At 47.8% G+C, this 26,990-nt stretch overlaps 1 protein-coding gene across 3 annotated transcripts; it reads left to right on the top strand.

Moving 5' to 3' along the window:
- The first annotated feature begins 1,924 nt into the window (after positions 1-1,924).
- Positions 1,925-23,132, top strand: ZBTB2 (zinc finger and BTB domain containing 2). Of its 3 annotated transcripts, none has more exons than XM_062186930.1 (3): positions 1,925-1,998; positions 15,628-15,812; positions 20,457-23,132. In XM_062186930.1, the coding sequence occupies exons 2-3, from the start codon at positions 15,640-15,642 to the stop codon at positions 21,826-21,828; spliced, it is 1,545 nt and encodes a 514-aa protein (XP_062042914.1). In that variant the 5' UTR covers positions 1,925-1,998; positions 15,628-15,639; the 3' UTR covers positions 21,829-23,132. The 3 variants fall into 3 exon arrangements, with proteins under 3 accessions (XP_062042914.1, XP_062042913.1, XP_062042915.1); XM_062186929.1 differs by lacking the exon at positions 1,925-1,998 and adding an exon at positions 2,483-2,562; XM_062186931.1 differs by lacking the exon at positions 1,925-1,998 and adding an exon at positions 17,835-18,045 and having other exon boundaries at positions 15,725-15,812.
- The last annotated feature ends 3,858 nt before the right edge of the window (positions 23,133-26,990 follow it).

The raw sequence follows: 26,990 nt of genomic DNA, 5'->3' as shown, positions 1-26,990 counted from the left end.
CAGACTGAGTTCCCTGCTCCCAGCTTCAGCCTGGCCAGGCGCTGACTGTTGCAGGCATTTGGGGAGTGAACCAGCAGACAAGAGCTCTCTCCCCTTCTCAAATAAAGTAATTAAAATTTTTTTTAAAATCTTTAGAATCAGTTTTGCTCACTTTTTTCTATCAGTTTCTCTTAAGTCAGCTTACTGTTCACCTGGGTACTCCATCAACTTGAACGTTTTCAGAGTCAGGGTCTGGAAGAATCAAGACCTTAATCTCTCTGTAAGTCTCTGTGAAACAATCAAAATCACTTCAGCTTCCTGTTAAGATGAATCAGATCTGGATTCTAGAGCCAGTCCAGGGAACCGCCTACCAGTCAGAAGGGCAACTCTGACGATCCAGTGCTGGTGCGCTAGAACAATCGGGGTCAGAACTCAGTTTTGGGGGCAGATAGTCAAGCACCCAACAATCCCTTATCTAGTTGATCAAGGAACAACCAAGTTCAAGGCAGGTATACACTCAATTACTCATTTGGGGGCCATCAAAGTTACAGTTGCTTACTTTGCCTTCAAAGAAGAAATTAGTCATCAGCAATGTGTGTATAACTGGATTGCTAAATCAAACTCAAGTTTTTTTAAAAGGGACACTGTATATTAAATTGTCGTTGTTATTGAGCTTGCATAAAGTCTTATAAACTACGTACCAGGCATTGTGCTAGGCAGACCAGCTGTATAATCAAAATGGGTTAGACACCAGTCAAATCAAGATACTTACAAATAGGATGGCTTAGACACCAATCAAATCAAGGTTCTTCCAAACAGGTCAAGATTCAAAGCCAAAGAGATCCTGTAAACTGCTGCCTCCTTCTCCTTACCAATCAAGTCTTACACTCTCTACACTCTAGACATGTGCAACAAGCCAATCATTAAATTCCGGTCATCAAGACTCAACCCTACTTCCAAAGATTTAGCAAAACAGCAACACCACAAAGTGAATTACAAAACGTTAAGAACGACCATCAAGGAATCCTAACTACCCTGCCCTGTGGCCATGTTTTGGAGATCTCCCTGGTGAACGTTTTCAGACCTCCAAATCGAACAGAATTGCCAACTCTGGGATCCACTCTATCAGCACCTCAGAAACCAAAACTTACCAGGAAAGTAAACCATTCTCAAACCACAAACATGCCCTGCAGACTCTGGTTTTTTGAACCAAAGCTTCATGAACTAAAATCCAACTCCTAGGATGAGCGTCCACTCCTACCCAGCCAGGCCCGTCTCACATCGCACCTCCAGCCCTCTGCACTTCAGCTCCACTTCCCATCACTACGGGTGACAGAAAGGCACTGGTGATTTACAGTATCTCCACGGCTCTCAAGTCCAAGCTCACACGGGGAGTCAAGGGGACAAAGGTACAGGCCAAGAGGTGTCAAGCACAGGCGGAGCGGCACTTCTCCATCCCTGCCCCGAGCGTCGGCAGGATCCGTCCGACCCAAACACTCTCTGTCAGCAAGGGGGCCGCGCGCCGGGCCGCAGCCCCAGTCGCTGGAGAGAAGTTTCCTCGCCTCGGCTGCACATGGTCTGCAGAAGTTTGGCTGGAGCAGGGCGCCGAGCCTGGTGGGAGCGGCTGCGTGGTGAGTGCTGCAGGCGGCGGCGGCGGCGGCGGCGGCGGCGGAGCAGCAGGAGGCGGAGGCGGGCGGGGGGAGGGGAGCGGCTGGGGGGCGGAGGGGGCTCTTGCCGCCACTGCTCTCTCGCCGCCTCTCCCCCCCGGCGGGAGCCGCTCGCAGCCTCTTTGCACTAGTCGCTCCGCTCTCTCGGTCATGTGACCTTAACGTAACCGGACAGGAAAAGCCCCGCCGCCGCCGCCGCCGCCGCGCCGGAGACACCGACCGCGGCGGCAGCAGCAGCAGCAGCAGCAGCGGCGGCGGCGAGCAGCAGAGGCGACGGCGGCGGGGACAGCGCGGCCGACGCTGCCCAGCGGTGGCTCCTCCACACCCCCCGCCGCAGCGGCACCGGCGACAGGTAAGCGCGCACCGCCGCCGCCTCCCGGGGCCGGTGCCCACGTGCCGCCCCCCGGCCCGGGCTCCGGGGAGACCGCGGTGGGGGGCGGGGGCCACCGGAGCCCGCAAACGGTTCCGGCTGAGGCGGTGGCAACAAAGACGGCGAATGACCGCCCCGTCCCGGGGCTCCGGGTGAAGGCAGGCGGAGGGCCCGGGCCACTCGGGGCCCCGGTTCTGGGAAAGCGAGGGCAGGGGCGCCCCGCGGGGGCGGCGGCGGCGGCGGCGCCTGGCGCCGGGTCTCTGGCCGCCTGACAAAACCATCCCCCGGAGCCAGGCGGCGGCGAGTCGGCGGCGGCTCCATCCGGGGCCTTGCGGGAGGGGGAGGGGACGGAAGCCGAGAGGGCGGGCGGCGGAGCGGAGGAGGAGGAGGGAGGGAGGGAGGGAGGGAGGAAGGGGAGGGGGGCGACTCGCGTTCCGTTCCCCGCCGCCGGTGCCTCCCTTCCCGCCGCCACCGCGAAGTGCGTCCGAGCGGCGGCGGCGGCCGGCGAGCGTCCCGCGTGGGAGCCCCGAGAGGCGGGCCCGTCAGGTGCGTAATCCTCCCGCCGCCTCGCCGTCGCCTCCTGCTGCTGCCGCCGCTGCTGCTTCGGCGGCCAGGCCGCGAGCTGCGGAAGTGGGTTTGGGGGAGGGGAGCGAGCAGGGAGGGGGAGGGGAGGGATCCGGTCGGACCGGAGCAGGCCCGGCCTCTCTGGCGCTTCTCCCAGCTGCAGCGGCTCCTACAGCTGCTGCCGCTCCTGCTGCGGCTCCGCCTCCCCGCTCGCGGGCGGGGGCGCGCACGCGCGCTTCCGGCCTGCTCGGGTCTCGCGCTGTCTCCGGCTCTCGCGCGCGCTCAGCCCCTCTCCCAGGCCGGGCCCCCCCCGCCCCCGGCGCCGGGGCCGCTGCGCCGGCCCGGGCGTCGCGCACGGCGTAGGCGTCGGCTTTGTGCTAAACTCCGCGGGACTTGGGGCGGGCGAGCGAGCGAGCGCGCGCGCGCACGCGGGGCTGAGGCGAGCGGCGAGGCGTGCGGCGCGGCCGGAGTGCGTCGCCCCTCCCCTCCGCTCGCCTCAGCCCTCGGGGGCGAGGCGGGGCGGGCGGGACCGGCGCGGCCCGCGGGCGGCCTGGGGGCGGCCTGGGGCGGCCTGGGGCCCCGGCTCCGCCCCCGGCCTGGCGCCCGCCCCCTGGGGTGGGGTGGGGCCGGCGCTCGGCGGGCAGGGCCGCCCGGGCCTCTCAGGGCGCCGGCGGCGCGGAGCTGCGGCGCGGAGCTTCCGCCTCGTGGGCGATCTGCGCCTGCGATGAAGCCCCGGGGGCCTGCGGCGGCGCTGCGCTGTCTGCTGCCCGCCTGGAGCCTGGGGCCGCCGCGGTCGGGCTCCGAGGGGCGGAGGTGGGGGCGGCGGAGCCGCCCCCCGGGGCCGGAGTAGGCTTTTTTTTTTTTCTTTTTTCTTGGTTGTTTTTTTTTTTTTTTTTTTGCGCTGCAGCGAAGCCCCGCGACCATGCATTTTTTTTAAAGGAAGGCCGCGTTTACGACTGTTAAGTCTCGTTATCGCTTGCGGCCGGGAGGAAAGAAGCGACTGGACGGTGTTGCAGGAGCTCGAACCTTTGGCTCCAGCCCTGACCGCGCCTGAGGGGACGGCCCGCGCCCCGCCCGTCCGCACCCTCGGTTTGCTCTTTAGCAGACAATGGGCCCGCTTGGTGTGAGAGCCTGGGCGCGATTCTTATCCGGGGGTTATTGTTTTAGTAAACGCGGCCTGAGGAGGTCGGAATTGCAGCTCACGCAGCTCCGGGGGGTCAGGGATGCCCTGACCTCCGGGGTCGACTCTGAGGGAGTGCCACAGCAAGGTGTGGCCTGAGAGGACCGACCTGTTCACGTGAAATCAGATCCTGATTTGTCACAAGCCAAAATTCATTGGTCAATTCTGTTTTGCGTTCTGAGTAACCTTGGTGTATGTGCAGGACCTTCTGAAAAAGGTAAAAGGTAGTTTTCGGAAAGGAAGTACCCCACCTAACAACGCATCGCTTTACACTAGGCGGTTCTCGTGTCAACCTCGTGGTTTATACATGGTTTCCGAGCCAAAGAATTAGCCTGTTACTGACACCGGAATATCTGAACTACAGGCAGTGATGCCGGTGTGAAGTGCCACCAGCAGTCCGTAGTACAGCAGCCCATGAATGAACTGAGATACAGCCCAGCTGCTTCCTCGCCACTCTCTCTTCCAGGGAGGTCTAAGTAGATTGATGCTCTGCTCGCTCTTCCCCCAGAACAGTCTCAAAGCAGGGGGACGGGGAAAAAAAAAAAACTGCAATGGTAGCACACTTTTTTTTTGTCTTAAAGAACTCTGCCTTTTTATAAACCCCCTGCGGACATGCACCTTGTAATGCTGTGATTCCCATAGCAGGTCTCCGAGTAACTGGATGTGCTTTCCCCAGCTTGAGAATTACCTAAATACCAGGGGACTTGGACAAGTTGGTGGGAAGGAGAATTAAAAGATGATAAGTTTCTTTTGGTGTAAATTAATTTTGAAGTCTGTGCATGGTTTTTTCACAAGGCACATTTTCCATAAACTTTCTGAAGAAGTCTGTGTGGATTTCAGGTTTTTTGTGTGTGCCAAAAATCTTTTCATTCCAGTTTTCACAGCCTTTTTGAGGTGCCCTCAGGGGGTAGGAAGTGAAGGAAACATCTGAGGCTGCCCTGTGGCGCTGCCTTGGGATCAGCTTCTTTGCAGCTGGTGACGCTCCTGCGGTCTGTTGCTGTCTCTTAGAGCTTTGTCCCTAGGCCCACTCACCTTTCCCCATAGGAACTGAAAAGTGGGGCAAGCAGGGGTGGTGCCAGGCTGTCATAGGAAAAGAAGGTTGAAAGAACTGATCTGGAGGTTTTTACCATAAATTTCAAAATGCATTTTCCTATTTCTCTGTGCTCTTTTGGGTATCCAGCCATGATTCTGAAAAAGGGAATTGAATTTTTATTTTGCTGAAGGGGAAAAAATAAACTGCAAACATTCTAAGCCTTAGATGGAGGTTTTTTGTTTTGAGAAGTAATGAGAGGCTGCTTCCATGCTTGTCCACTCACCCAAAAGGCCACAGTGGCTTGGGGTGCTGAAGCCAGGAACCAGCAACTCCATCTAAGCCTCCCACTGGGGTGGCAGGGTCCCAGCCACTTCTGCCATCACCACTGTCTCCTAGGGTAAGCATCAGCAGGAAACTAGGATTAGAACAGGGATCAAACTCAGGTTCTCTGGAGGTGGGACAAAGGCAACCTAACCAGGGTCTTAACCACCAAGCCAAACACCTACTGCTGGAGAATATTTTCAAGACCTTTTTATGCTCACGTAGATTATAACTTTTATTAGCAAATCGAGGCTGGTGTTGTGGCATAGTGGACTAAGCCACACCTTGGGACACAGGCATCCCATATCAAGTGCTGGTTTGGGTCCCAGCTGCTCTGCTTCCAGTCCAGCTCCCTGTTAGCATGCCTGGGAAAACAGCAGATGATGATGGCCTAAATGCTTGGGCTGCTGCCACCCACATGGGAGGCCCAGTTGGAGCTCCAGGCTCCTGGTTTCTGCCTGGCCCTTGGGACCATTTGAAGAATGAGCCAACAGATGGAAAATATATATTTCTGTCTGTTTTCTCCTCTCTCTCATTCTGCCTTTCAAATAAATAAAATATTTTTAGAAGATAAATTCTACTTTGATTATTAGAAGCAGATTATGGTTTAATTTGTATGATCTTAACATAAATTTCCTTATAGCACAATGTCTTTAGAATTAATCACTTTAATATGAATGCTTTATTACCCATAAATATCTGACCTAGTTTCTACTTGACACCTAAAGTGTCCCTGAACTGCCTACTTTTGACTGGAACTTAAATTTTGAAACTAGTTTTTAATGTAAACATAAGCAAAATATAATTGAAAAGACAGATCTTTTACCCATGCAATACTTCCCAATGTGAAAATAAAACTATTAGCTAATTTATGCACTTCCTTTTTCCAGTTACTCTGAAAGAAGGTTGACTAAAGAAATGTTAAGCATACCAATCTGTCATCACAACTAAATAAGACGCATTTCCTATCTTTGAAGTACAGGGTTTTTTGTTTGTTCGGTTTTAAGATTTATTTATTTATTTGAAAGGCAGTGTTACAGAGAGGCAGAGACAGAGAGAGAGGTCTTCCATCCGCTGGTTCACTCCTCAGATGACTGCAAAGCCAGAGCTGTGCCGATCCAAAGCCAGGATCCAGGAGCTTCTTCTGGGTCTCCCATGCAGGTGCAGGGGCCCAAGGACTTGGGCCATCTACTGCTTTCCCAAGCCAAAGCAGAGAGCTGGATCAGAAGTGGAGCAGCCGGGACTCGAACTGGCACCCATATGGGATGCCGGCTCTGCAGGCAGAGGCTGTACCCACTGAACCACAGTGCTGGCCCCTGAAGTAGTTTTAAAATATATTGAAATTCAAGTGATCAGCCTCATTCAACTTTACTTCATGTACACTGCAATATTAATTATTAATAATACTAATTGGAAAAGCAGTTTTTCTTCCTGGTAAGTGGTCTGAGCTACTTGGAAGAATCTGTCTGACTTGTGGGTAATGCTTCTCCTGTTAGTGAAGTGCCCTGTGCATTACCGTATTCATTTATGCTTCACTTAAATAAAATCAAGGACTTCAAAGGACCCTTTTAGTGCACTTGACTCGGGTAGTCTAAGTGGTATTTAGTGTCTCTGAAAAGCTATTATCTTTAAAAAGTGAATTCATCAATTCCCAAAAGCTGTTTTGATCTCCTGTTCCTATAGTGAAAGTAAAGGAGGAATTTAGATGGTCAAAATATAACTTGATTGCGGGTTTCCTCTGCGCATTTGAAGATGAATAACTGAGATGGGCATTTGTCACAGCAATTAAGATAGTACTTGGGAATCTCATATCCCGTGTCAGAGTGTCTGGGCTCCCACTCTGGCCCTGCTCCTGATTTCAGATTCCTGCAAAACACACCCTGGGAGGAGCAGATGATGGCCCAAGTACTTGGGTCCTCTGCCACCCATTTAGGAAACCTAAGTTGAGTGCTCCCTCCTGGCTTTGGCCTCACCCATTTCCGGCTGTTGCAGGCATTTAGGGACTGAACCAGCAGGTGGGAGAGCTTTCTGTTTCTCTCTGTCCCTCTGCCTTTCAAATAAAATAAAAAAGAAGAAGAAGAAGAAGAAGAAGAAGAAGAAGAAGAAGAACTTTAAAACTCAAAACCAAAACCAGGTTACTAGCTAAAGGATCAGCCACACATGGTGTGTGGCAGAGACTGAAAGCCTTGACCACAGATGGTCAGCATCCTTCCATCCAAGTGGGATGGAAACCACAGCACCACATAGCCTAAGTGATCATTGATTTTCGACTTTGGAAACTGCTTTTTTGGTTTCTAAAGCTTCAACATGACTACTCATATGTCTTTTTAAGATTTTATTTTATTTTATTTATTTTAAAGACAGAGAGAGGTAGAGACAGAGGGAGAAGTCTTCCATCCACTGATTCACTCCCCAGATGGGCAGAGTTGTGCCGATCCAAAGCCAGGATCCAGGAGCTTCTTCCGGGTCTCCCACGTGGGTGCAGGGGTCCAAGGACCTGGGCCATCTCCTACTGCCTTCCCAGGCCACAGCAGAGAGCTGGATCGGAAAAGGAGCAGCTGGGACTAGAACCAGTGCCCATATAGGATGCCGGCTCTTCAGGCCAGGGCATTAACCCACTGCGCCACAGTGCCGGCCCCATCATATGTCTTGCAGTCCTTGAATTTACTTAAGAAAGAGACTACCTGTGGTAGTTTTCCATAATTTTCTGAAAATCCCCTCCTCTTTACTTGAATTTCAAAAATTTTTTGCACCAAAATAAACTTAGCTTTTAAATCCATTTTTCCATGAACTTTCAAAGTTCCCTCCTACAGGAAGACGACATTCCATAAAAACCCACTTGGAAGCATTGCCTCCCCTCTCCGTCTCTCTTTTTCTTCAGTTCCTCTCTGCTCACTATTCAAATTTAGGAACAGCTTGATAGTTCTCGTTTAGTTGACGTCTTTAAAAAATTCCACTTCTCGGGGTTGGCATTGTGGTCTAGCAGGTGAAGCCACCACCAGCAACACCAGCACTTCATGTGGGTGCCGGTTCGGGTCCTGGCTGCTCCACTTCCAGTCCAGCTCTCTGTTGGTGTGCCTGGGAGGGCATTAGAGGGTGTCCCCAGTGCTTATGCCCCTGTACCCACGTAGGAGATCTGGAGGAAACTCCTGTTCCTGGGCTTATCCTGGCCATTGCAGCCATTTGGGGAGTGAACCAATGGATGGAAGATCTCTCTCTCTCTCTCTCTCTTTATATATATATATATGTATATATATATATACATATATATATAAAATTATAAATATTATGTGTGTGTGTGTGTATATATATATATATATATATATACTGCCTTTCAATTAAATCTTTAAAAGACAATTCCATTTATCAGTGTTACATGGTTGGAGATTTTGTACAGGTCTTTAGTTTCATGTCTGATTGTCAGCCTTTTGTGAGTAGGATCAGTAAGAACTTTCAGGAGTGCTCTGTGGAGCAAGGCAACGTAGAGGAAAGTGGTGTTCAATCTTAACTCTTTATTGGCAGTTTTAGCCTCTCAGACCCTGAGTAGTGATTTAAGAACATGGCTTCAGGAGTTGGGTACAGCTGGCTTCTCTGAGGACTCTCCGAGATAAATCACAGGACTTCTCACCTCCAAACCGATACAACCACACATATTAAACGTCTCTGCTTGGGGGTCTCCAAAGCATCTCAAACCCAAGATACCTGAACCTAACCTCAGACTCTTCCACACCAAACTGGGTCCTTGCCCTGTGTTCTGCCCCAATAGAGAACACAAGGATCCACCAGGATCCATCCATCCAGTTACACAAATAAGTCTGGGAATCCTCTTAGTCGCTTTGATCTTCCCTATCCTCCTCCATCTCTACCTGATCCACCCACCAACCAGTTCTGTTGGTTTTCAATCTCCTAAATATCTCCTGAATCCTGCCTGTGTCCTCCCATCCTCAGCATCACCACCTCAGCTGTCATCTCTTTTTTAGGCTACTAGACCATCTGCCCTGAAAGTCACTTTTTAGCACATCTCCCCTCACCACGTTTTACTCCCCAGTTTCGTGAGTTCTGCCGTGGTAACCACCTGACTGCACAGGTCAGGATGGCCTTCATAATTGTGGCTATCTTATTGTGTCACCAGGCTAAAAATCCCCTTCCAGAACATCTCATTTTTAAGATAAGGACCACAGTCTATAAGGAGACCTGTGTCTCCAGCCTGGGTCTCTGGTCTCATTCTTCTGAGGCACTTTATCCTACAGGGTAATCACAAAGTAATAAAGCACTATTCAGAAAAAACAGAAGGTCCCTTTTTTTTTTAAGGGTTTTTTTGTTGTTTTGTTCATTTTTGTTTGCTTGGTTTTTTGGTGGGAGGCAGAGAGACAGCTCCCATTCACTGGGTCACTCTCCAGATACCCACAGCAGGTGGGCCTGGACCAGGCTGAAGTTGGGAGCTGGTCACCCAATCTAGGTCTCCCACATAGGAGACAGGAATCCCAAAGTAAGCATTAGCAGGATGAGATCACCTAAGAGAGGCTATAGAATGAGAAGGGGACTGTGGCCCAGACATTGAAGGACTCTAGCAAGTGGAATAGCCAGAGGGCAGACAAAAACCAGAGAGTCTTGTCTTGGAAGCAGAGATTCATCACAGCAAGAGAATGGGCACGAAACTCCACAGAGAAGTCAAGTGAGCTGCTAGTCCATACAGCCCTGGCTGACCCTGGTGAGCCTGTTCTGGTGAGGAGCGGGCAGGAGCCCAACCAAAGCCGGTGAGCCAGTGACGAGCTGGAAGGACTGCCAGCCATTTCCATGAAGGAGGGGTAGCCTGGACCAGAGCCATCTGTGCCGGTGCTGTGTCCTTGGCACGTGCAGCACTTCATGCATGTAAAGCCTCATGGAGCCCAGTGCGGGGGGACAGTGATGAGGAAGGAGAGAAAAATCTGAAGATGTTGGCTGGGTGGGCCAAGAGCTGCTTGTGATGCACTTCTGGATAGAATCCACCACCCTCTCGCCCCATTTTCTCAGGCTAATTCTCACATGGAAGAGTCTAGGGATTCCATTCTTCTCCTTGAGAAAGGCTTTCTTGGTCTCCAAAGTAAGATTTTTAAAAGTTGATCTGTGAGTTTTCTCTCCGCTGTGAAATTTAAGCATGTGACTTGTTCTCTTTTTTTCTTTCTTTTCATTTGGCTTTTCTGCTTCTCTGGAGTCACACGGGCAGGGGCATTCTTACTTCTGTTTTCAATACCTAAGTCCTTTGGGCTTCCTAGTTGCCAAATTGGGGACCTAAAATAACTCAAACTCCCTTGAAAAAGAAACATCAAACATTTTTATCATGGCTTCATTCTTAGGGTCTAAGTAGAATACATGTATATTAGTTTGCTTATGGAAAGAAAGAGAACCATGCATTTTGATTTATTGAAGGAGATAATATACATCCATTAATGTAAAAGCCAAAATCCTGTTTAAAATATTCATTAATTTGGCTGGCGCCGCGGCTCAGTAGGCTAATCCTCCACCTTGCGGTGCCGTCACACCGGGTTCTAGTCCCGGTCGGGGCACCGATCCTGTCCCGGTTACCCCTCTTCCAGGCCAGCTCTCTGCTGTGGCCAGGGAGTGCAGTGGAGGATGGCCCAGGTCCTTGGGCTCTGCACCCCATGGGAGACCAGGATAAGCACCTGGCTCCTGCCATCGGATCAGCGCGGTACGCCGGCCGCAGCGCACCTACCGCGGCGGCCATTGGAGGGTGAACCAACGGCAAAAAGAAAGACCTTTCTGTCTGTCTCTCTCTCACTGTCCACTCTGCCTGTCAAAAAATTAAAAAAAAAAAATTCATTAATTTGATGACAAGGGCTGGCATTGTGACATAGCAAGTAAAGCCACTGCCTGAGACACCGGCATCCCATAAAGGCACCAGTTTGTGTCCTGGATGCTCCATTTCCCATCCAGCTCCCTGTTAATGGCCTGGGAAAAGCAGTAGAAGATGGCCCAAATGTTTGGGCCCCTGCAACCCACGTGGGAGACCTAAAAGAAACTCCTGGATCCTGGCTTCTGCCTGATGCCGCACTGGCCATTGCAGCCATTTGGGGAGTGAACCAGCAGATGGAAGATATTCTCTCCCCCCACACACACACTTCTCTCTCTGTAACTCTTTCAAATAAATTCATTAACTAAAAAAAAATTTTTTTTGATGATGTTAAAGCAAAATTATGTGTGCCAGAAATCTCTATGGGGGCAAGCATTTGGTGCAGTGGTTAAGGCCTCACTTGGAATCCCCACATACCGTATTGGAGTACCTGGGTTCATAACCCAGTTCAACTTACAATTCCAGCTTCCTGCTAATGTGCACCCTGGGAGATAACAGGTGATGACTTAAGTCCTTGGGTCCTTGCCACCCACATGGGAGACTCAAGTTGAGTTACCTGTTCCCAGCTTCAGCCTGTCCCAGCCCTGGCTATTGTGGGCAGTTGGACAGCCAGTCAGCTAATAGGAGATCTCTCCCTGTTTCTCAAATAAAAATTAATCAATTAATTTTATAAAAATATAAAATCTCTATAAGCAGAAGAAAATGAGGAGGCCAGTATTGTTTAACAGCCTGTTAAGCCTCTGCTTATAACACTCGCATCCCATATTGGAGAGCAGCTTCAAGAGTCCCAGCTGCTCCCACTTCCAGTCTATCTTCCTTGCTAATGATGCCTGGGAAAGCAGTGGATGCTTACTCAAGTACTGGGATCCCTATCTTCTCTGTGGAAGACCTAGATGCCATTCCCTGCTCCTGGAACATTTTTTTGAAGCACCAGAGTCCATTGAGCTTTTATTTGTATGCATGTGTTGCATCCCTACAAAAAGAATCCCAGGATTTTCCCTCCTGTGTGTTTCCATCTTCTTCATGGTCCAAGATGCCAGCTGAGGTTGTCAGTACAATGAAACCAAAGTAGTGGGATGCAAGCAGATTATTCTGCCATTTTTCTAGATCTTTAAACTGCATGTCAACTCAGACGCTGATCACTCCACGCTTGCTTAACCTGCACGCAAGATTCACAACAATTTTCCCGGCTCTGTGATCATCAGTGATTTCAAATTCGCCAGTGTAACCATGCTTCATCGTCACAGTTAGAAACTTGATGACGACTTTGGAGCACAGCCCAATAAGAACCTGGCACTTGCCTCTTTTTTCAGCATCGTTGATGCTCTCGAGAGCAAAGGCCAGGACATACGTGCCCACCATGATGGCTGCACAGAAAGATGGCAGGAAAGAGCTAAATCTCATTTCTTCATTATATTGCTTCTATAATCTTGGGCAAGCTACCTACCTACACTCTCTAAGCCTGTTCCCACATTTATAAAAATGTAGGTACCAGTGCCTTGAATATTTCACTTATGTTAGTGTGAAGTTAAATGAAGCAGCATATGGAAATGAGTGATTGATGGTAGCACTCCATAAATAACAACGAGTCCATCATTATCCTTAAGAGAGAAATAGGAATGTGGTGTTAACACTTGAAGCTACCATGATGACGCCTAAAGCTGGACACACAGGTGAACCTGATCGGAATCAGATGCAGGGTTGTGCATCACGGTCTTTGGAGAAAAGCAAGTTAGTAAGGTGGAAAAGGAAATACTATGACACAGAGAAGAGCCATAAAGACAAGCTTCCAAGTTGCCTCCTGGTGGAGGGCATGTTCCTCTGAAATCCCAGCATCATATCCGGCTCTCATCCTGATCCCCTGCCTTTCATGCATCCCCCGATCCCTAATCTGTGTAGTTGTGCCTTCTCTACATGGAGTGGTCTCATAGGTCCTGTACTTGGTTTCCCCTGGTGGAAACATCATGCAAAACTGTAATACGCAGCCAGGATACTGACATGGACACAACTGAACTGCAGAAGAAGGCTTTATCCCTACAAGCATCGCTCCTATTGCTCTTCTGTAGCCAACCCACTAGGAATCTCTTCTCCATGTTTTATTCCTTAGCCCACCGCTAGGAACCTATTCGCCGTGTCTATAACTTTCAAGAATATTATTATTATATCAAAAGAGTCATGTAGTCTGTAACCTTTTAGGATTGGCATTTTTCACTAAGCCTCAGGAGTTCTTTTTTCTATGGTTGAGTGGCTATTCAGCTATTGAAAGACCTCTTGATTGTTTATAGTTTTTTACTGTTAGGAATAAAGCTGTTAGGACATTTGTGTACAAGTGTTTTATGTGAACTTAAGTTTTCATTTTTCTAGGATAGATGCCTGGGAGTGCAGTTGCTAATCATATGGTATTTGCGTGTTTAGTTTTTTAAGAAAATCCTAACTTTCCAGAATAACCTCACTTTTCACATTCCTACCGGCAGTGCATGAGTAATCTAGTTTCTTCACCTCCTTGCCAGCATTTGGTAATGTGACTGTTTGTTGGCCGTCCTGATAGGTGTGTGGTGATTGTGTTTTTAATGTGTATTTCCCTGGTGGCTAATGACATTGAATATTTTCATGTGTTTATTTGTCATCTGTATATCTTCCTAGGTGAATTGTGTCTCCAAATCTATTACAGGTGTTTTACTGATGAGTCTAGAGAGTTCTCTATATATTGCAGATAATAGTCATTTGTCAAAGGAATAGTTGGCAAAGATTTTAAAACATTTTCTTCCAGTCTTCAGCTTATCTTTTCATCTTTTTACAGAGCAAAAGTTTTTAATTCTGAAGACCACTCTAACAGTTTCTCCTTTTAAGAATTCTGCTTTTGATGTCAAGTATAAAAATTCTTTGCCTAGATTTAGAGCCCTACAATTTTCTTTTTTCAAAAAGTTTTATAGCTTTGTATTTTATACTGAAGCCCATGATCCCTTTTTGAGTTTATTTTTATATAAGGTACAAGACTAGGGTTGTTTCTTTTCTCTTCTTTTTATTTTTTGCTCATGGAAATTCTATTGACCCAACACCATTTGTTCAGAAAATTTCTCTCCTGAATTGCTTTGGCACCTTTGTCAGCAGTCAGTTGTGTATGTTTCGTGGGCCTGTCTCTGGGTTCTAGCTTCTCTTTCATTGACTTGCATGTCTACCTAGTCTTGAATGCTAAAGCTGTGTGACACATCTTGAAACTGGATGGCTGATTCTTCCCACTCCATTATTACATCCGAAAAATGGTTTCAGCTATTCCAGTTCCTTTGCCTCGAGGTAAACATTTTGGAGTAGTCTTCCCTATATCTACAAAAAAAAAAAAAATTGCTGAGATTTTGATAAGAATTGTGTCAAACTATATATCAATTTGGGGAAAAATGAAACCCTCTGTATGTGGAGCCTTCGTAAACATAGTATGTCTATCCATTTATTTAGATCCTCTTTGATTTCTTTCATCATTATTTTGTAGTTTTCAACATGGAAGTCTTATACACATGTTTTGTTAGATTTATACCTGCTATTTTGTTTTTTGAATTACTGTAAATGGAATGATATTGTTAAGTTCAATGTCCACATGGCCATTGCTAGTGTATACAGTCACAACTGATTTTGGTTTTTTTTGCATGGTTATGACCTTATGAGATACATATGTTAGTTCTGGGAGTTTCTTGTAGATTCCTTGAGATTTTCTATGTTACAATTATGTTATCTGCCAGACAGGACAGTTTTCTTTCTTTCTTTCCCATCCGTTTGCTCTTTATTTCCTTTCTTGCTTTATTGTACTAGTTTGTTCTTCCATTACTTGTTGAGTAGTGAGAGCTGGCATCTTCGTCCCAGTCTTAGGGGGAAGGCATTCACTCTTTCTCCCTATCAAACATAATGTTTAGTATAATGCTGATCTATGTACAGTAAGCTTTTATAAATGCTGCTTGTGGAAAAAGGAGCAGTCTAGTGACTAGAGTGGTTCAGGCCAGAGCGCTTTCCTAGAGTCAAGTGTGAGCAAAGACAGAGAATTTAGAGTCCATATTTGTATTTAAACTTTGACTTCCCTACACTCTAGCTAGAAGGCCTGGAGCAAATTGCCTGTATGTATTAAAGACCATTTTCTTCTCTACAACAAAGGGAGCAGAGCACCAACCCTGCGTCCCTCACTCTTTTGAAGTGTTAACAGCAAGGGGATAACAGATGTGTCCACCATTACATATCCCTGGAAGGTGCATACTGTCGGAACAAGAAAATTGCCTTAAACTTAGTAACATTTTCATCCTACTTCACGATGACCCCAGCCCACAACCCCAATTTGTCTCTGTGGAAGCTTTGACAAATTCTGATGCATCAATAGCATTACTGTTTGGGGTCTTAAATGACTGACTAGCCCAGGAGTAGTTGCTGTGTCAAGCACTTGAAAGCACACCACTGCTTTCAAGTTTCCTGGCTTCTCTGACCCACCCTCTCTGACATCATCAGTAAACTAGGAGTAATGACAGAACCACCGCAGGGGGCTGTTGTGAATTCTAAATGAGTTAAGTTATAGACCGTGGTTAGTGGCGCCTGACAGCTATGATAATTACTGTTGGTGACTTTAAAGGACACATTCTTATTTGTGAATCACCTTTCTTAAAAATAAAATTGTTTGCTTTGCAGATTTTTTAAAAAATGGATTTGGCCAACCATGGACTTATTCTACTGCAGCAGTTAAACGCTCAGCGAGAGTTTGGTTTCCTGTGTGACTGCACGGTTGCAATCGGCGATGTGTACTTCAAGGCACACAAATCAGTTCTTGCTTCATTCTCCAATTACTTTAAGATGTTGTTTGTCCATCAGACCAGGTAACTAAAGTGGTTGATGATAATCTAATGACTGTAGCCTTCCTCACTGCCCGGCCCCTCTTCCCACGGAGCCTGCTCTTTGCCCACATCACACCACGGGCTCTGCCTCTCCTGGGCTTCCAGGTGCCCAGATCCCTTGTGGTTACCAGTGCGTGCTTTCAGGAGCACTTGAGGATGCCCACCGCACCTGCTAGCTCCACGCAGCCCCCGCCTGCACAGTCAGGCTGGGCAGGGTCCGTCACGGAGCCCGCCTGCGAGAGACCTCAGGGGACCCCTCTGTCGGGAAGCTTTGTGGACTCTGTATCTGAGGCCTTTCTCTCACTCCTCCAGCCCCGATGCCGTCAGCATCCCCCTGACTTCCAACACTCGTTCTTGTTCCCTACTCTCAGGAGGCACTTGAGACTGTGAATTTCTCCAGGGTCCCTCTTGTCTGCCTTAAGACCTCTCTATATCTTGGCCCAGTACTCTCTTTCCCATCACTCCTTCTGAGAGAAAAAGGCCTGTTAGTGTCCGAGGAAAGCCGTCGTCCTCCCTGCCTACGTTCCGAGGTCTTGCCCCCTGCCATTGCCGTCATCCTGTGAGTTGTGCATTGACAGTCTCCATCCTCCCCGCCTGCCGACTGTGGGGAGCAGGATGCCTCAGGCCCTGCTGTCTACCTGAGTTACTCCTGGATTTTACTGTGGAAGTTAAGAGGCTCATCTATGTCTTTGTGTGTGCTTTCCCCATCCTACACTCTTCCTGTCCATGTGCACTGTGGTTCCCACCCCATCGCTCTGCTGAAATCATTTCCCAAAGGTCACCCCCTCACCAAAACCACTGTCCTCCGCAGCCTGCGCTGTTGTTTCCTCATTCTTCAGCTGCATCCTTACACCCACTGTCGGTGGTCTTAGCTTCTTCATGCTGTGCCCTGGGTGTGGGTCTTGAGCCCTCCCGCCTCTCTCCTGCTACTCTTCTAGGAGTGCTTATTTTTCCCCTGTATCTTGCCTCTTCTGCTAACTTGGAATTTATAGCTCTGGCCAGGATCTGTCTGTCTCCAGAACTTTGTTCCAAGGCCCCAGGCTGCCTCTTGGGCATTTAGGATTGAATCTCCTCTTTTTATCTCAGGGAGCACATATGAAAGTACATCAGATCTCTTCCCGGAAGCCCCTCCTGACTCGCCTGTGTTCTTATCTTCGAGTAACCCAAGCTGAAAATCTCTCAAACCACGTCGGAAGGGTCCCAAATCATATTTTCTCCAAAATGCCTTTCACCAGTTTCCTTCCCTTCCCTTTCTCACTTCTGTTTTCTGGCCATTCATTTCCTCCGTTATTCTCAGACTGATATTCCTAAGCCCTGCTCTGACTGTGGTGTGCACCTCTGAGTAGTGTTCCTCCTTAGATCAGCAACCACAAGGATACCTGTTGCATATCAGATAACACGCAGTCTCCTTATTCTGTCACTCAAGGTCAGGCAAGGCTCAGAACCTGTCTTTCCAGCCTCATCAGCTGGGCCCTCTGGGACATCCCCACCCTTCATCTTCACCACCCCCACCCGGCCATCATTTTTGGTTTTTGTTGTTGTTGTTGTTGTTATTGTCGTGTTTTTGGTGCCACTTTACAACAGCTACACTGTTTGCCTAAATTGATGCTTCTATACTTAACCCCCTTCCTTTTACGTAAGTTTCCTGAGGGCAGAGATTGGGCTTTACAAGTCTTGGGGCCACCACAGAGTGTAGCTGAAATGCCTGGAGGAGGAAGGGACCCGGACAGAATAACAGGCGCAAAGGCGAGGGCAGTGGCGGAGGAGGCGCCCCTTGAGCTTCACTGTGTCAGACACTTCGTGGCTCATGAGGGCTTTGTAGTTAACATTCTCACCACACTGATTTCAACTGTCTTGCAAAGGGGGGCGGGGGGGGGGACTATTTTGAGGAGGAAAGATACACTGTAGTAGATTTTCATTAGATGCAAGGGGCGCTTATCTCAGGTAGAGGGCAGCATGGGAATGCCTTTCTAACCAGGAAATGTGATATTTGTGTAATTGAAGTCCCAGGTTTAAGCAGTAGTGGGTGTTCCTGCAGCAGATGTGACACATGCCGTTTGGGCTGCTGCCTGGTGGCCGGCCGTGCCCACCTCCGCGTGCAGAATTCGAGCTCACTGAGGCACCCACGGGACGGAGACCAGGGGCTGCTTTTACACGTCACTTCCTGAGCCAGGCGCTGTGGCCTAGGCCTGACTGCTCACTCAGATGTCTTCAGGTTAGTTTAGTGCACAGTTTATGTCCTATACTTGCCACTAGGGGTCTCTGTCTTCTGTGCGCTACACTGAGTTTAAATCACATAAGGCTACAGACTGAGCTGGCAAAAATAAACTAACCAAGAGGGACTGGCCTTGCTAACCACAGTGCTTAACATCACTTTTAAATCCTTATATTAAAATCCTAGTGAAGGAAAATATGAAAGTGGAAATTACTGTGAACGTGTATGCAGACTAAAACTGTACTAAAACTATATAAAAGGTTCATGTCAAACACATCTGCAAACTAAGCCTCGCAGATATATATCATTATATTGCGGAGGGCAGGGAGATGAGCCAGGGCTGCCCACAGCGAGCAAGTGATTAAGAGAGAAGTATAGGCGGCCTGCCGGGCAGGAAAAGCCATCAAGGATGGCGAGGACTGAAATATGACTTAGGAACCTTGACAGACTCCACCTGTTCTTCCAAGTGTGTGTGTGTATGTGTGCACATGTGTTTCTGCTTAAAAAAACATTTCTTAAAGTAAACAAATCAAAATAAATTGGTGTCTGGAGACATCCGCGGGCCCTAGGGCTCCTGGCTGTAACCCAGAGACTGACTGCATCCTCCTGACACTCAACAGCCCGACAGGCCTTGGGAGCCCCTTCTCCCTCCAGGCCTGGCTGTGGCATGGGCTGTGTGCTCCCCAGCTCTGTCCTTTCCCTGCCAGCAGGGACTGCACAAAGTTCTTTACCCTTTGAGAGGTTTGCTGTCGGGTTGACCATTCACAGGCAATAGACAGGACAATCTAGCAATAAATGAGAGAAAAAAATTGTAAAACTTGCACCAGAGCTTATGTGGGAAGGGGCTCTGCTCAGTAGAGCCTCACACGGATGCTACAATGCAAGTCTTCTTTGGCTTTCCACCCTTTCTCCTTCGGCGGGGGTACAGGGAGGTAGGAGTAGTAGTCCACCCAGAGCCCCCAACTCTGTCCCCTCCTCCCCTGAAGAACCCTACAGTCCTTGCGCAAGGAAAGGAGCCATCAATCTGGGGTAATCCACGCCTCTGAAGGCGGAAGGATTTCCTCATTCCTTCGGCCTCTGCCTGATCCTGGGGAGGCCCCCAGTTTCTTCTTCACCTGAGTTATTTTATCACTGAAGTCTTCTTTACCACACACAGTCCCTGAAGCTTTATTTTAAATACTGAATTTCCCCAGAGCACTTAACTATGGTGTGCCTTGCATACAGTACTGTTGGAACGTATCTTGTGCTTAAAGGAATATTCTGAAACGCCAAATAAAGATATGAACGATCTGTGTGTCTTTTTTAAAAGAAAAGAGAACTAAAGTCACACATACTCATAGTCTTCTCTTCATACTGTCAAAGGGGTACTAGTTTAATGCTTGATTTTTTTCCTTTGGCTTATACATTTTGTAGTCAAACATTTTTCATGCGACTGTATGTAGTCTCTTAAATCTACACATTGGTAGCAATACCATATATATTCAAATCTGTCAAAATTGCTGTTAAAGTCACTTTTTTCTTTTTTAAATTGAATAAAATAAATTTAGAAGTGAAGGGTATGTTGTTAATATTTTAATGTACTGAAAACTAATGAACATAATTGCTCAAAGGGCCAACAAGAGTTATAATAACAAAAAGTCATAAAATCAAAACTAATAACCCTAATGGCATTCAAGGAAGCTGTCTTTGAGGCTAAAAACGCCTTGGCTCCAGGTAGATTCACTTAGTAGATGATCATCTGTACCTTGTGATCTGTAGATATTTATGTACCACTGAGTTTTAGGATGCAAGAGAATTTCTGTCATTACTGATTGTTTGGAAAGAGATCCTGGGGACTCCTCATTATTGCCGCTTCATCAGAGTGATGTTTCTAAAGTGATATACACAGTAGAATTTGAGCTAGAAAATGAGCAGTCCCACCAACTGCTGGTGACACCTCAAATAAATCCCTCAACTTTGGGAGTTTCGGTTTCCGTGGCTGGCAATGGGAATAACCAAGTCCACCCTGTGTGCCACACAGCACCACTTTAACAGTCAGAGGACCTTGGTGAGGCAGCTTTAGAATTGGATGCAGATTCAAAGCCCAGCCCCAGCACTCTCTTCTTCCATGACAGCAGAGCCTCCAAACCATTACCTGTCAAGTGGGTGCTGAGGACTGCACTTGATAAGGTTCACCTGTAGCTCCCCTGTGATATTTCGAATCACACAGATCATCTCTCTGACTCATCTTAAAAGACCTGCTGTGCTCTGAATTGCATCAGTGCAAAACCCCAGACTTTGACCTAAAAGATCTGCCAGGGTCAGTGCTTCTAACAGTCGGGAATGGGCAGTGTTTTGTTCTTGGAGCTCTATGTTATCATTTGAAACATCTCTTGACATCTACCTAACAGGCTTTTTCTTGTTTCTTTCAGTGAGTGTGTCCGTTTGAAGCCCACAGACATTCAGCCCGATATTTTCAGCTATCTCCTGCACCTGATGTACACCGGAAAGATGGCACCCCAGCTTATTGACCCTGTCCGCCTAGAGCAGGGAATCAAGTTCCTGCACGCCTACCCGCTGATCCAGGAAGCGAGCCTCGCCAGCCAAGGAGCCTTCTCGCACCCCGATCAGGTTTTCCCGCTGGCTTCTTCCTTGTATGGCATCCAGATTGCCGATCACCAGCTGAGACAAGCCACTAAGATGGCTGCGGCCCCTGAGAAACTTGGCCGAGACCCAAGGCCTCAGAACCCTAGGATGAGCCAGGAGCCAGTGCCGGAGGCGTCCCAGCTCTCCCAGCTGACGTCCAACCTGGCCCCGGTGAATCGGACAAACATGACCCCTTCGGACCCGCTGCAGACCTCGCTATCTCCAGAACTGGTTTCCACTCCCGTGCCTCCCCCTCCCCCCGGAGAGGAGACCAATCTGGAAGCCTCCTCCTCTGACGAGCAGCCCGCGACCCTCACGATTGCCCACGTCAAGCCGAGCATCATGAAGAGGAACGGAAGCTTCCCGAAGTACTACGCCTGCCACCTGTGCGGCCGGCGCTTCACCCTCCGGAGCAGCCTGCGAGAGCACCTCCAGATTCACACCGGAGTACCTTTCCCGTCCAGCCAGCAGGGCGAGAGCCGCGTGCCCCTGTCTCTCTGTAGCAATGCGGCCGACCTTGGCAAAGACGCCATGGAAGTGCCTGAGGCTGGCATGATAAGTGACAGTGAGCTACAGCACATCTCCGATTCCCCGGTCATTGACGGACAGCAGCAGTCGGAAACACCACCCCCCTCCGACATCGCCGACATTGACAACTTGGAGCAGGCCGACCAGGAGCGGGAGGTGAAGAGGCGGAAGTACGAGTGCACCATCTGTGGACGCAAATTCATCCAGAAAAGCCACTGGCGGGAGCACATGTACATACACACCGGGAAGCCTTTCAAATGTAGCACTTGCGACAAGAGTTTTTGCAGAGCCAACCAGGCTGCCCGCCACGTGTGCCTCAACCAGAGCATCGACACCTACACCATGGTGGACAAACAGACCCTGGAACTGTGCACGTTCGAGGAGGGCAGTCAGATGGACAACATGCTGGTGCAGACCAACAAGCCCTACAAATGCAACCTGTGTGACAAAACGTTCTCAACTCCCAACGAGGTTGTTAAACACTCCTGCCAAAACCAGAACTCGGACGTGTTTGCCCTGGATGAGGGGCGGTCCATTCTCCTGGGCAGTGGAGACTCAGAGGTCACAGAACCTGACCACCCAGTGTTAGCTTCCATCAAAAAGGAACAGGAAACTGTATTGTTGGACTGAATGTTACTTACCTTTTTAAAAAAAAAAAAATACAGAAACTGTTGTTTTTACAAAGACTATCTTCCTTCCCTTCCCCCCAGTTCAGAGCTGAAGTTCTCCATGGCATGATACGAACAGGTCCCTGTTCCCCTCTCTTCCCCTTCTCCCCTGCCCCCGCCCCACCCCTGTGAAGGCTTTGTGCATTATAAACCTGGAATATATTTACTTAAATTCAGGGGATTTTGAAAGGATAATGGTCCATAGTACTTATAAACTCAAATAGATTTGGAGACGTTTTAGATTACTTGAAAGCATACTTGGAACTAATGAAGGGTATATAACAAACCAAAACAACCTGAATGCAATTTGGTAAACTAAAATTATGACTTTCCCTGGGTAATAAGTCTTCCTTCTGAGAAAGTGTCAGAAAATGCAGCGTTCTCCCTGAGGTAAAGCTGGGCTCTGTACTATGCAAAATCTAGAAGGTGTGGGGGAGGCTTCCACCCCCAAGAGAATGCTCGTAGTGTTTACCCTCCAGGTGTCTTACTTCAGAATGCTTCCTTTGAGATTATGTCCCGTTCAGAAAAATCACTAGTTAAGAAATCTACCTTTACAAAACACGAAAGAAAAAGTAATAATGTGATGGCAATCTTAATTTGTGGATAAAACATGACAAGCTGTGAGTGTGTGTGTTTGTAAGAGGAAACGTGTGGGTACTTGCTATAAACAGGTGAATTAATGCACATGCCTTATCTAACTGCTGGCTTCTTTCCAAGTTGAACAACAACAAAATGCTGTATTTTAGTTTTTGGCAAATTTATTGTTTCAAAAATCAGATTTGAAAGTACTGTTCTATAGATTGTCTCTCTGTATACAAACCGATATGCCATTTCCTAGCAGTTGCCAGTGGTAAATTCATTTTAGGACCAACCATCTGTCTGTACTACAGGGAAAATCAGAGTGTATACTCTAGGGAAAAGGACATAGGAATGTGTGCCTCTCATAGGGAAAGTGGCGAGCAGATATAGTAACTATATTGACTTTACCAGTCAACACTGATAGTTTAGTGGCAGCATTCATGAAGCATCAAAAATGGCAAAGAGAAATCAGGACCAAAAAAACAAAAACAAAAAATCTAGTTGCTGTTTGGGGAAAATAAAAAACTTGATTTTGAAGTTTATTCTCCAACTTTTTAAATGTCTAAAATTTTCTCCATTGGCCTGAAAGCCGTGAAATTTGTCCATTGCTCTTCCCTTAGGCCAATAAGAGAATAGTCCCTCAAGACAAAGTAGGAGCCAGAAATAAGGACCGAAGGGGAGAGGGACGGGGGGGCGGGGGGGGGGGGGTTGTTAGCTATACTGTATGCGTATGTTAAAAACTGAATATCCCACCATCCTATCCTATGTATAGTTGAGTTCTCAGATTTGTAAGTTTTTATACATCCTTTCATTGAATAAACCTTTAATTAAATGGCTGCATGACTCTCTCTGTGTATTTGTCTACCCAAAGAGATGCAGGAAGTGTGCAGAGCCTGGCGCCCTGCATTGTTCTCGCTGCATCTGCTGCGTGCAGGGCTTTGAACAGTTCCCCTACCCTGGGTGCCGTTTTCCATCTTTGTGAGATGTTAACTGTTCGGTGCAAAGGATTAGACGCTCCATGAAGATGCTCTAACGGTCAGAATTGGCCCGGAATTGGGCCCAGAGGTTCCTCTTACCCAACACTTACAAGATGAAAAAAGGAGACCACAAGGAGTTTGCCTCAAGATGACACAGATTCAAAGTGCGGTATAATCCTAGATTAAATATCAACTGGTTTCCACCGATTTTATTTATTTCTTTTTGAGAGAGCTCCTATCTGCTGGTTCACTCCCCGAATGCCCACAGTCACCCCCCAGCCTGGAGACAAGAACTCAATCTATGTCTCCCATGTAGATGTCAGGAACCCAATTACATGAGCCATCACTGATGCCTCCCAGGGTCTGCGTTAGCAGGAAGCTGAGCTGGGCTTCAAACCCAGGTATTCTGATACAGGACACAGGCATCGCAACAAATGTCTTAACTGCTAGGCTAAATGTCCACCCCTATCTTTTTTTTTTTTTTTTAACCATATTCACATTGCCTAACTTAAATGAGAGCCTTGTACCAAGTTAATTTTTTGAATGTCTATGGAAAAGTAAATCAGGGTATGCCTCATGCGCCCCCATGCAGCTTTGAAGGAAAAGGAGACACAGCCTGCAAGGTGTCCGGTGCGTAACAAATCTTCCCAGGCAGACGAATCAATTCACAGGCTTTTATTGGGGTTCCGGTCCGGGGCGAGGTTCTGCGGTCCCAACAGAGCGGGGGCCGGGGAAGTTGCACGTCAGAGGTTGGGAGGGCTCCTTTTATAGATTCAGGGCATGGGGGTTAAAGGTTGAGACAGGTCTGATCCTCATTGGTTGACCTTTAGGCACCCACAGGGACCTTGACAAGGACTTTTCTTCCCTGGAAGTACAGGTAGGGACTTCTCCATTCCCGAAAGTGTAGGCCTTCCTTCCATGCGGATCCCAAAGCTACCACAGCCAAAGGGCAGGGTCTGAGACCCCAGGAAGTTGTGGGAACCACGAAGCACATTGAAGGGTGAAGACAAGATGCCAGCCGGTGGGGTGGTATGGTACAGTGGGTTAAGCAGCCGATTGCAACACCAGCATCTTGTATCAGAGGGCTGGTTCAAGTTCCCACTATTCCACTCCCCCAATCCAGCTTCCTGCTAATGTGTCTGGGAAGGTATTGGGCCCCTGACACCCGTGTATCAGTTCCTGGCTCCTGGCCCAGACCTGGCTGTTGCAGCCATTTAGGAGTGAACCAGAAGATGGATGACCTCTCTCTGTCTCTCCCTCTGTCTCTGTCACTCTTTCAAATAGATCAATAAATGGAAAAAAAAAGGAGCAATAGAAAGAAAAAGAAGAAAGGAAAAAGAGAAAAGAAATCGACAGCTGGCCCCAGTTCAGCTTTCAAAGTTGGTGGTGGGGGATGAGCAGCATTGTGTTCCTCTAATTATGTTTGGGATGCAGTGACTTTAGCAATAATTCATGGCCACCGCTTCCACCTGGCAGACCTCAGTCCACCTTCCAAAATAAAGAAAAGCTAGGTATCAACACTGAAGCCCACCCACCCCACCCTGCAAAACTTAGAGCCTGCTAGCATGTTCTCTTATGACCAACAGGTCAAAAGCAGCAATTCTAAGTCTTTGATGGTATCCATTTAAACAAGCTTTGGAGATCTGAGTATGCAGGCTTCACAGTTCCTGTGGACTGTCACTCTATCCCTTGTTAATACCATTGCTGCTATTGCCTAAGGAAAACAAGTGACTCCATTCATTCATTCGTTCATCATCTGTTGCTTAAAGATAGATCTCGTTAAGTGCTATACGGTTTTGCCATAAGAAATCAGTCTTTGGTGGGAAGAAAGCATTGTCATTAAAAGGGGCCAGTATTGGAGCCGGGCGCTGTGGTATAGCAGGTAAAGATGCTGTTTGCAAATTTCAGTTCACAATTGATGACTCTGATAGGTCTAAGAGTCAAAGGGATCACACAAACAAGACTAGTGTCTGCTAATACTAACTGATAGAAGCAAAAAGGGAGAGAAGGATCCAACATGGGAAGCGGGATACACAGCAGACTCAAAGAATGGCAGATGTCCTAAATAGCACTCTGGCCTCAGAATCAGCCCTTAAGGCATTCAGATCTGGCTGAAGAGCCCATGAGAGTATTGTAGGCATGGAAAGCCAAGACACCCTGGGGGAAAAAAAAAAAAAAAGAAGACCTAAATGAAAGATCTCTGCAAGTGAGATCCCAGTGGAAAGAACGAGGCCATCAAAGAAGGAGGTACCTTTCTCTGAAGGGAGGAGAGAACTTCCACTTTGACTATGACCCTATTGGAATAAGATCAAAGTCGGCGAACCCTAAAGGCTTCCATAGCCTTGGCAACTCATGACTAGAGCCTAGGGAGATTACTGACGCCATAAACAGGAGTGTCAAATTGTTAAGTCAACAACAGGAGTCACTGTGTACTTACATCTCATGTGGGATCTGTCCTTAATGTGTTGTCTAATGTGCAGTGATGCTATAACTAGTACTAAAACAGTATTTTTACACTTTGTGTTTCTGTGTGGGTGCAAACTGATGAAATCTTTACTTAGTATATACTGAATCAATCTTCTGTATATAAAGAGAATTGAAAATGAAAAAAAAAAAACCTGGTGATAAATTGGAAATTGCATAGAAAATTAATTAATTTTTTAAAAATATCATGTAGGGTCTCTGTCTTTAATGTGCTGTACACTGTTATTTAATGCTATAACTAGTACTCCAACAGTATTTTTTCACTTTGTGTTGCTATGTGGGGGCAAACTGTTGAAATCTTTACTTAATATATACTAAACTGATCTTCTGTATATAAAGAGAATTGAAAATGAATCTTGATATGAATGGAAGGGGAGAGGGAGCGGGAAAGGGGAAGGTTGCGGGTGGGAGGGAAGTTATGGGGGGAGAAGCCATTGTAATCCATAAGCTGTACTTTGGAAATTTATATTCATTAAATAAAAGTTTAAAAAAATTTAAAAAAAAAAGATGCTGTTTGCAGTGCCAGCATCCCATATGGACGTTGGTTCAAGTCCCAGCTGCTCCACTTCTGATCTAGCTCTCTGCTATGGTCTGGGAAAGCAGTAGAAGATGGGCCAAGTCCTTGGGCTCCTGTACACCTGAGTGGGAGACTTGGAAGAAGCTCCTGGCTCCTGGCTTCAGATCAACGCAGCTCCGGCCATTATGGGGGAGTGAACCAGCAGATGGAAGATCTTTCACTCACTCGCTCTCTCTTGCTTTCTCTCTCTCTGCCTCTCCTCTCTCTGTGTAACTCTGACTTTCAAATAAATAAATAAAATCTTAAAAAAAAAAAAAGTAGGGGGCAGTGTTTTGGCTCAGTGGGTTAAGCCACCTCCTGCAAGGCCTACATTGTCTATGAGCATCCATTGAAGTCCGAGCTGCTTTGCTTCTGATCCGGCTTCTTGCTGGTGTGCCAGGGAAGGTAGCAGAAGATGGTTCAAGTACTTGGGCCCCTTCCACCTACATGGGAGACTTAGATGGAGTACCAGGCTCCTGGCTTCAGCCTGGCCCAGCCTTGGCTGTTGGTGGCCATTTGGAAAGAGAA

The sequence above is a fragment of the Lepus europaeus genome, chromosome 3, assembly GCF_033115175.1.
Source record: "Lepus europaeus isolate LE1 chromosome 3, mLepTim1.pri, whole genome shotgun sequence".
NCBI classification, from domain to species: Eukaryota; Metazoa; Chordata; class Mammalia; order Lagomorpha; family Leporidae; genus Lepus; species Lepus europaeus.
Note: the sequence above shows the minus strand (reverse complement) of the source record. Positions and strands in the feature narration are given on the sequence as shown.

What these genes read in the sequence shown, in the direction of transcription:
- ZBTB2 (XM_062186930.1), top strand. Translation starts at nt 15,640, where the DNA reads ATGGATTTGGCCAACCATGGACTTATTCTACTGCAGCAGTTAAACGCT. An exon ending in TTGTTTGTCCATCAGACCAG is followed by an intron (nt 15,813 to 20,456) that starts GTAACTAAAGTG and finishes TGTTTCTTTCAG; the next exon opens with TGAGTGTGTCCGTTTGAAGC.